The sequence below is a fragment of the Takifugu rubripes genome, chromosome 1, assembly GCF_901000725.2.
Source record: "Takifugu rubripes chromosome 1, fTakRub1.2, whole genome shotgun sequence".
In the NCBI taxonomy this organism is placed as follows: domain Eukaryota; kingdom Metazoa; phylum Chordata; class Actinopteri; order Tetraodontiformes; family Tetraodontidae; genus Takifugu; species Takifugu rubripes.
The window spans coordinates 1234043-1244042 of record NC_042285.1 but is presented as its reverse complement, the minus strand read 5'-3'; the positions used below and the strand labels follow the sequence as shown (position 1 = coordinate 1244042).

General features: G+C 57.6%; 1 protein-coding gene across 1 annotated transcript in view; it reads right to left on the bottom strand.

Moving 5' to 3' along the window:
- Positions 1 to 10000, bottom strand: part of LOC101068579 (protein sidekick-2) — a 134141-nt gene that overhangs the window by 14980 nt on the left and 109161 nt on the right. The window contains 24 exon segments of the mRNA XM_074084926.1: positions 1 to 244; positions 332 to 409; positions 411 to 451; positions 817 to 844; positions 846 to 887; positions 889 to 1058; positions 1136 to 1211; positions 1213 to 1291; positions 1374 to 1483; positions 1559 to 1680; positions 2471 to 2662; positions 3973 to 4071; positions 4375 to 4570; positions 5312 to 5427; positions 5549 to 5730; positions 6187 to 6327; positions 6743 to 6890; positions 7341 to 7477; positions 7767 to 7943; positions 8776 to 8870; positions 8980 to 9054; positions 9056 to 9085; positions 9087 to 9128; positions 9130 to 9161. The exon segment at positions 1 to 244 is cut by the window's left edge and continues 45 nt beyond it. Coding sequence (XP_073941027.1) covers positions 1 to 244; positions 332 to 409; positions 411 to 451; positions 817 to 844; positions 846 to 887; positions 889 to 1058; positions 1136 to 1211; positions 1213 to 1291; positions 1374 to 1483; positions 1559 to 1680; positions 2471 to 2662; positions 3973 to 4071; positions 4375 to 4570; positions 5312 to 5427; positions 5549 to 5730; positions 6187 to 6327; positions 6743 to 6890; positions 7341 to 7477; positions 7767 to 7943; positions 8776 to 8870; positions 8980 to 9054; positions 9056 to 9085; positions 9087 to 9128; positions 9130 to 9161 — 2652 coding nt within the window.

The following is a 10000-nucleotide window of genomic DNA, read 5'->3' as shown; positions in this document are numbered from 1 at the left end:
GGACTGAGGTGGTCCGCACTTCCGGGAACAGGATGCCCACCGGAGGTCCTGGCACGTCATCCAAAGTCCGCTCCAGGATGGGTGGAGAACTCGGTCGCCCGTCCCCCATCCGGGTAAACGCCAGGACCTGGATCTCGTAGAGCACGTACTTGCCCAGGCCGGTCAGCTGGACGCTGTGGGTGGCGTTCCCTTCCACGGTCCAGAAGTGGACGGCGCCGTCGGAGTCCTTCTCTTTGTAAACCACCTGATCCAGAGGAGGAGAAGAATGTAAACATGGACACGGTGGACACGTTGGACACGTTGGACGCGGTGGACACGGCGGAACGCAAACAGACCTTGTAGCCAGAATGAGCCCGTTTCTGTCCGGTTCCGGGACTTCGAACCAGCGTACCAGGATGCTGCTTGAGGTGGGTGGCAAAGGCAGAGACGTTGGTGGGTCCACACAGGGGGACTGGAGGGGAGAAGGGAGAGCGTTACGTCGGGATCCCACGGGATCATGTGTTCCCACCGAACCGCCGGTTTCCCAGAACCCCCGCGCAGGCCCGGTGAGGAGAAGAAGAAGAACTGTCTCCTTCTGACTGGGGTCATTCCTGAGAACATGTGTTCTCAATTTGCTCCGACTCAGAGAACAAGCCGGCGCTCTCTCCTGAATCCGAGCGGCCGGAAGATTCGCATAAATTTGGGAAATGGGAACGTGTCAAAAGTTATTCCTGACCCGTCCCAACAGACGCTCCAGCAGCCCGGATTGTGAGAATTCTGGGTGGAACCAGAGACAGTTTTAGTGGTGCCGGTCAGAGAGTGAAGCCGACGGCTCACCAGACTCCCTGGTCCTCCCTCGGACCGGCTTGGCTCCAGGGGCCCATCCCGATGCCGTTCAGCGCCTGGACCCCGGACCTCGTATTCCGTCCACTCCTCCAGGTCCTCGATGGTAAACTCCCTCTCCTGCCGGTCGGTGACGATGTGGATCAGCGCCCGGCTTTGCGAGCCCACGCGGGCTGAGTACTGCACCCTGTAGCCCACCTGCTCGGCATTCCCGTTGTATTCCCATTCAGGCAGAGCTGGTTGGGAACACGGAGAGGAGGCCAGTGTCAGCGCGGGGAACCGGAACACGGCGACCCGTATGGGCAGGTTCTACGCACCATCCACCGCAGCCAGAGGCTGGTCTCGCTGGCGGTGCGCAGCGTGACGTTGGCGGGGGCCATGTCGGGGGGGCGCGGGCAGGGTCTGGATCTTCCGGGAGGGCTGGCTGGGAGGACTGGTGCCCACGATGTTCACCTGGTGCATGCGGAACCTGATTCGGAAGCGGCACAAGGTCGTTATCATCGGTGAGTGGTGTCGTCAGAGAGGGAAGCGGCAGAGGCGCCGGGCCGTACCTGTAGTTGGTGTACGGGTTGAGACCCGGAACCTCTAAGGAACGGGCCTCGGGCTCGCTGGACACCTGGTGGACCATCACCCAGTCCTCATTGTCTCCCACCACACCCACCTGACACCAGAGGAGGACAGTTATCACCTGGCCTGGCCTGGCCACGCCCCCAAGGGCAGCACGCAGCGCACTCACCTGAGCCTCCACCTGCCAGCGGGAGATGGAGGTCTTGCCGTCGTACCCGGGTTTGAACTGCAGGATGACGGAGCGCGGGCCGATGTTGGAAATGGCCAGGTTGGTCGGGGGGCCAGGGAGCTCTGGGAGGGGGCAGAGGGCAGATACAAAGCTGACAGAGGGTAGTTTTACTGCCCCTCTCTGGAAAACAGGCTTCCTCACAGCGCCCTCGTGTGGCCACACAGATAAAACTACATTTACCAAACTTCAGAAGTGTTGCTTTTTGTGTGTCAACAGGCTGAAACTGCGACTAACCTCCCCCCCCCCCCCACACACACACACACACACCCAGATTGTTTTAATGTGGTGATATTTATCCAGAATGAAATGCAAATTATATGAGCAGAAGAAAAAATGACCACCTCTAAATCTAATGGCTGACTGTTATGTTGCCGTTGGAGACAAACACCTATTTGCCTTTGTGAGTGTGTGTGTGTGTGTGTGTGTGTGTGTGTGTGTGTGTGTGTGTGTGTGTGTGTGTGTGTGCTCTGAAGCGCCCAGATATCAGCGCCCACAACGCAGCGCTGTAATTGCCTCTAATGGTTTCCTGGTTATCATTATTCTGCACCATTATTACTGCAACATTATTGACTCTTTATGTTTCAGCAGAGTAAATTTCAGCTTTAAACAACACTCACGCAGCTCCCACTGTAACATTCAGAGCGTGGAACGGTCTAGTTTCATTTGTGCGTTAACGACGGTGCACGGTAACGAGCGCGCCCGCTTCCTAGCTCGCTACCGGTCACGTGACGTCATCTTACCCACGTCAGCTCATAAAGGTGCCTCTAGTTCTACATCACTTCACTTTTAAACGACCTGAAACTGGGACTTTAACCGTGGAAGGATGGAACATTCCAGTGCTCGGTGTCCGACCTGGTGGGACGCCCGAGGAGATGGTGGAGGAGGACAGCAGGCCCTGGCCTTTGGACGTCATCCCTGCCACTTCGATGGTGTAGGTGGTGAGCGCCGTGAGCCCGGTGACCCGGTACTCCAGGGTGACGTTGGGCAGGTAGTGAGTGACCCTGGTGTTGGTCCGGTTGTACTCCTCCCAGGATATTCGGTAACCTGAGGAGCGGCGAGGAGATTCTGGTCAATGCTGTAGCTACGGCTAACACGCTATGCGGCTAACACGCTATGTGGCTAACACGCTATGCGGCTAACACGCTATGCGGCTAACACGCTATGCGGCTAACACGCTATGCGGCTAACACGCTATGTGGCTAACACGCTATGCGGCTAACACGCTATGCGGCTAACACGCTATGCGGCTAATGCAAATATTAAATTAACTTTGTCATCAAAAATTGAATCATTTTGTGATTATGCCTTACTGCATTTCTCTCTCTCTCTCTCTCACACTCACACACACACACACACACACACACACACACACACACACACACACACACACACACACTTTCTCTCTCTATTAACCTCTCAAAGGTAATGCAATTAACTCCTTGGCCAGCAGCGCTTTTCTTGTGATTACATGAAGCATTAGGCAGCGGCAGATCCGTCACCCCCCCCCCCCCACCCTCAACCCCCCCGATGAGCACGCCACAACTAAAAACACATTTGCCGACATTTTTGAAAATGCCGTCGAACGCCAGCCTTTGCAAACACTGAAATATTGATGGCGGCGCTGCGACGGGCTTTGTTACTCCGAGCGACTGGAGAGCTTCTTAATTTAATAAATCAATGCTGCCGCATGAAAAGAGGTGTTCCGAAGAGCGGAGCGCCTCCCGGGAATCGGGGTTGAGAGGAGCAGCTGAAGAGCTGCGGCGCACTCCCGCTCAGGTACAGAACACCATCAATAAAGCCAGAACGCGAAGTTTAATGATCTCCCCACAGAGGAACGCGCCGGATTCCTCTGAACCCTGAAGGGAAGCGGAGACGCTCCGTTATCTTCCCCTTCCTCTTTAAACAATCCGATCATTCGGCAGCTGCTCCTCACGTTTGTTTCGGGAAAATCCGCTTCCCGACCATCAAAGGCCCGTGTCTTCCAGAGCGGAGCCTTTTGTGTGCGACAGATTTTCCGAGCTCGGCGGCGGCGGCGGAGGCGGAGCTTTCTCCGCTGCCATGTTTATGCAGGAACCTGTGTTGCTCTGACGAGTGCTGCTGCGCCGCTGCTGCGCCGCTGCTGCGCCGCTGCTGCGCCGCTGCTGCGCTGCCGCTGCTGCGCCGCTGCTGCTGCGTACGATGAGCCGGAGCTGCTGCACGACCCTGACAAAAATAAACCCGGCACAGCGAACGCGGCCTCGCCTCTCATGGCGCCGCCGCCTGGAATGGGCGCTAACTGGGGTGGTTAGCAAACCAACGTCTGCTGTATCTGTGTGTGTGTGTGTGTGTGTGTGTGTGTGTGTGTGTGACCCTACCTGTGAGGACCCCGTTCTTCTCGCCCGGCTCGCTCCAGCTGACCTTGAGCGAGGTGTCCAGGATCTCGGTGAAGCTCAGGTGACCCACGGCGCCGGGGGCTGCCGGGAATAAAGAGCAGAGCACGTCCGAGACCCTTTACAAACTGAGCAAATTCGCCCGCGGGCGGAGCCGGACGCGGCCGGAACGCCGGGACCGTTTGCATTTTAAACGTGTTTACATAAAACCGCGGCACAAACAAGGTAATTGCTGGCAAAACTGTCTGATGACACGCGGAGGAAAAAACGGCTAAAGCGCCGGCTAATCATCTCCGAGGGTTGGGCCCAATTACGACGGAACCGGCTGGAATATCATTAGCACTTCCGCACAACCGGATGAATAATGGATGGCGGCGAAGAACTCACTGTCCTCGTGCGTCCGGGCGGCCCTGGGGGGGCTGCGGGGGCCGTCCCCCGGGGTGGTGAAGCACAGCACCGAGGTGTAGTACTCGGTGAACTTCTTCAGACCCGTCACGTAGCCCACGTGGACGCTGTCCTGGAAGTTGGGTCGCACTATCACCATGGCAACGTCTTTGTCTTTGTGGGGCTCCCAGGTGAGAAGCTGGAGGAGACAGGAGGGAAAAGAGGAATGAGTCCCTCCGGAGTTGCTCCGTGAAGCTGCCAGCGGGATCTCCGCATCGGCATCCACACGAGACGCTTTTGCCAAACGCATTTCTCAAGATGCCCGGAGGAGATTTTCCCTGGGATGGCGGAAAAACTCCGCTAGCAGAGCGGGAAGAGCGGGAAGAGCGAGCGAGCGAGCGATGCCGAGGCCCGGGAGAGGCATGATGGCATCCCATCATGCATGCTGATGATTTGAGGCCGTGTAGCATCTACAAATGGGACCCGGAATGACCAACTAAGTGTTCCGGTGATGAGTCCCGACGGCGCCAGGAAGACGCCGCGATCCGATGGAAACAGCCGACGTCGCATCCACAGTGATAAAACTCTGAACGTTAGCGCGCGGAATATAAATGAAACGCCACGAGAGCCTGAATGCGAGCCGGAATCGCCCGGAATGACCTCCGATGGCAGGCCGCTGTAATGAGAATGACTCAAATGCTCTTCTCATCAAAGGGACGTGTTTTACTTTGATGTATCTGATTGACGCATCAAGGTAACGACGCTAGCAAAGCTGTTTGCTGTTACCGGCAAAGATCACGTTGGCACAGACGGGCTAGCACCGACGCTAATGATCGGACTAAAACTGGAGCTCAGGGGACACATGGTGTGACTCGCCATCGCCCCCTGCAGGACGCTTGGTACCTCTGTCACTGGGGGGGGTGGGGGGGCTGCTGCTGACCTTGTAGCCCTGGTTGATCCCGTTGATGAACTGAGGGTTGGGGGCGGCCCACGTGAAGCGGATGGTGGTGGAGTTGATGGCCTCGGCCTGCACGTTCCCCGGGGCGATGGTGGGAACTGTGAGGGGGGGGGGGGGGGGGGTGGGGGGGGGGGGACAAGTTTGAAAGATCCCACTTCTGCTTGGTTTGGCCCCTGACAGAGCCAGCATCAGCCGGTATCTCCGAGGACGAGCGCTCACCTCCCTGCAGCGTCCACTCCGTCACCTTGTGGCTAAAGGCGCCCAAACCCGCCCCGTTGTAAGCAGCCACCTCGATCTCATAGTTGGTCCAGATGATGAGGTCCTCCAGGAGCAGGTTGGTCACGTCTGGGCTGGAGATGTTCTTGAGCTGGTAGTCCACCGGCAGCCCGGTCAGTCGGTACCTAGCAAACAGCAGATCGTTGGGTTGAGTGAGGCTGCAGTACTGCAAACATCCTGCTAGGGGGCGACAGAGCGCCGGCAAAGCTGCCATTTTCCGACTGTTCCGGGGAAAACACCTGCTGTTGCCTTTGGATGTAATGAATAAAAAGCCTGACAGAAACCCCAACTAATTACATGTTTACAAGATTTATTTCCAATTTGCCATATTGCTGAGTCTGCTGGTTAGAGTTGCAGGAGTTTACGGCTGAAGTCCATTAAGGTTCCGTTCTGTCTAATTGCAGCGCCGCGTGATAGAGGAGGAACTAATGACGGGACTCTGGGTGGCCAGGAGGCGCCTTTCTCTACAGGTGGGCTCCAAATAGAACAACACTCACCTGCTCAGCTGGGAACTGAACCACTGCTCTGAAAACCAGACTGTTGAACATCTCGCTCTGTGAGAGGGACGCGTGGATTCTTACCGGACCATGTAGCCCCTCAGGATGCCGTTCTGGTGGCTTTCCGGAGGAGGCTGCCACTGGATCATGATGGACTGGTTGGTCCGGCCGCTGGCGATGACGTTCTGTGGAGGAGCGCTGGGCGGCTCCTCTGGGAGGGAGACGCTGGAAACACAAGGAAAGCCCGGAGAACTTTCAAACCAGAGACCCTTAAAGCCTTCAAAAGCTCGACATTCCGGAGGAAAGACCGAAGCTGTTGGGTCGGTGCCGCTGTGGGACCCAGGGAGGGAGTCTAGAGCCTCCTCCTGTGGAACGCGGCTATTTTAGCCCACACCCAGAAGGCGTGAGGGAACCGTCCACGAGGAACTCAACACTAACTCAGGGAACGTTCTCAGGAGCCCTCAGAGAAGGTGTGTGTGTGGTGTGTGTGTGGGTGTGGTGTGTGGGGTGTGTGTGTGTGTGTGTGTGTGGGTGGCGGCAGCATGAGAGGCTACAGCTCCGCCCATATTACGAGCAGAACCTCAGAATTAACGTCAGTGTGGGTGTGTCCAACCCTGAAGGGGGCGTGGCCAGTGCTCACCGCTCCGTCTCCTTGCTGAATTGTCCCTTCCCGACGTCGTTGACGGCGCAGAGGCGGAACTGGTAGGAGCGGGCGGGGATCAGGCCGTTGACCGTCACCGCCGCCGACTCGGGCTCGATGCTGGCCAGCAGGATCGCCCAGGGAGCGTCTGGAACAAAGGGAAGCGCTCGTTTTCTCACCTTGCTGCGCAGCGCGCTCGCTAATTAGCTTCACATCCTGTAAAATTGAAATTTCGTGGCTGAGGCCAGCACTTAAAAGCAATTTGGCTAATATCCAGGAGGGAATTTCGTGCTCGCGCCTCCGCAGCCGCTTCAGTCACGGCGGGGTCAACATTTCAAAGTCTAATTCGCTGAAAAAGAAATAAATAAAAACGCCGGAGAAGCCCGACGCGCCACGGATCACACGGCGGCGTCGGCTTAGATTAAACACGCCGATCGCACGTCCATCACAACAGCCGACATCCCTGACAGATCCGTAATTAGCTCCACCATCAATCCCGCTTCGGAATTCTGTTTCACTGGCTGCATCTGCTTCACGCGTAACAAGACATCAAAGGAACCTAAAAAATTCCCAAAACCGCCACGGGATCTGGACTCACTGTTCTCCGACACCTCCAGGATGTAGCGGATGAGGGGGCTGTTGCCATCAAAAGGTTTGGCCCAGGCCAGGTCGATGGCCCTCTTCTCAGATGTGCTCAACACGGCGGTGGGGTTCTCGGGGGCGTGGGGCAGTTGCCTGGGGGGGGGCAAAAGGCAAAATAATAGGATCTGTGTCAGGGCGTTCTTGGCTAAATCCAGGTGTGTTTCCACAGAAAGATGAAGCAGGAGAGGCGGCGAGGACGGCAAACAAGTCATGATGGGGGGGTAAAAGGGCAGGAAGGGCAAGTTTCAGACAAAAAAAGCCCCAGTACAGACGTGCGGGGAGAGAGATGGCGAGCGGAGGAAGTGCGGGTGCTATTTCATTGGGAATGAGTGAGAGGTGGGAGCAGGCGGAGCGTCGCAGGGGGGCGGGGGGCGGGGCTTACCTGACACGCAGGTGGGCGCTGCGGGAGTCGTTGCCTCCGACCGAGGTCACTCGGCACGTGTAGGTGCCGATGTCGCCCGACCAGGTCTGGGAGATGTGAAGGGTGCCGTCGGGATCCATCCGCATGCGTGGGATCGCCTGGACGTTGATGACGGATCCCTCTTTGTCCCAGACGTGCCTGGAATAGATCAGGCGGATCAGCCCGAGACCGCTATAAAGATCGCCATATTCAGAGGCGCCTGGTCGGAACCGAGGAGGGTAAAAGCTAACGTGGGAGGAAGTCAAGCATGCTAACGCTAACTTCGGACTCCAATAAAGCGGATCGCCGCCGGGATTGAGCAGCCGTTCCCCGCTGCCACAGTCACTATTCCCACATCTTTTATCCCGTCGCAGCTACAGAAGAAGGGTCAGTTTGTTTTTCGCACCCTCTCCTCCAGATCTCCCCATCGGAGCCTCCCCGCCGGATCCAGGAGCGCCTACTGATCAGCACCGATGGCGCCCGCCCCTCCCTCCCGTTTGGAGCTACCTCCGGGACTTTCCTGTTCCCTAATGACGGTACCGAGTGCAGGCGGGGACACGGAGTTCCATGTTGAGAGCTGTGTTTATGTGTGAGAGCGCAACAGTGGGGGGGGGGTGATAAATACCGCCGGCCTGGGTAGTAAATTGTTAACAATTAAAGGTAAACAGGAAGTGATCCATGAAAGAGGCTCGGAAATCTTTGGGCTTTGTTCCCTATTGGAGGTTCGACACGGGCGGGTGGACGTTATTTTCATCCGCGGTGATCCCGATTGGATCCCGATTGGATCCCGATTGGGTCTCTCCGGGAGCGTTCTTGTCTCCGGGCAATTAAAAAAGGCAACAACGGGACCCAGTGGGGGGGTCACAGCTGTGGGTAAACAAATGCCTGAGAGGCATTAACGACTCGTCTTTTTCCTTTTAATCCCTTAGGCTGGAAACAAAGCCGGCGCTGGTCATTCCGGCCAAAGCGCTCCGGCGTCCGTGTCCCTCACCTGACCGCCACGCTGGGGTCGTGCGTGACCCCGCAGGTCATGAAGGCCTTCGTTCCTTTGATGACGCTCTGGTCCTGCGGCGGCTGTGGTGATCGGTACGAGCTGACGGGACGCAGAGGAAAATCGAAGGAATCATTAATAAAAAAAAGTTCGAAACAAAAACATCCCCTCTTCGATCCTGCAGGCGATATTCCCAGCATGCATCTGCTCACCCCAGACCACGAGGTCGGGCCGATGCCTCGTCGATGCCCTGGAGTTGCTCGCCATGCAGGTGTAGGTTGCCGGCGTCGGAGATGTGCGAGGGCGAAATGAAGCAGGCTGCCGGACTCCAGCAGGGTGAAATCCAGCGGCAGCCTGGAACGGACCGCTCGCCAGAACCCGCTCGCCTAGTTTCATGAAGACAAAACGGATCAGCGGAAATCACCTCCAGAACGCTGCCAACGAAACCCCGGCGGACGCACCGCCCCCGAGGTTCTGCAGGGGAACTGGGCCTACGGCCAAGTTCTGCAGGGGAACCGGCCTATGGCTAAGGTTCTGCAGGGGAACCGGGCCTACGGCCAATGTTCTGCAGGGGAACCGGGCCTATGGCTAAGTTCTGCAGGGGAACCGGGCCTACGGCTAAGGTTCTGCAGGGGAACCAGGCCTATGGCTAAGGTTCTGCAGGGGAACCGGCCTATGGCTAAGTTCTGCGGGGAACCAGGCCTACGGCTAATTCTGCAGGGGAACCGGGCCTACGGCCAACGTTCTGCGGGGAACCAGGCCTATGGCTAAGGTTCTGCAGGGGAACCGGGCCTACGGCTAAGGTTCTGGAGGGGAACCGGGCCTACGGCTAAGTTCTGGGGGAACGGCCTACGGCTAAGGTTCTGCAGGGGAACCGGGCCTACGGCTAAGGTTCTGGAGGGGAACCAGGCATACGGCCAAGTTCTGCAGGGGATGGGCCTACAGCTAAGGTTCTGGAGGGGAACCAGGCCTACGGCCAAGGTTCTGCGTGGGAACCGGGCCTACGGCCAAGGTTCTGGAGGGGAACCAGGCCTATGGCCCAAGGTTCTGGGAGGGGAACCGGGCCTATGGCCAAGGTTCTGCAGGGGCGAGCCCACCATCACAGGACTCGTGTCCAGCATGTTGTGAGGCATCAAAGATGGGGGGGAGGAGCTTCACCCTCTGTGTCAGGCCTGACCCCGATGGAGCGAGGAGGCCAGGTGAGATCAAAGGTCTCACGCTTGGG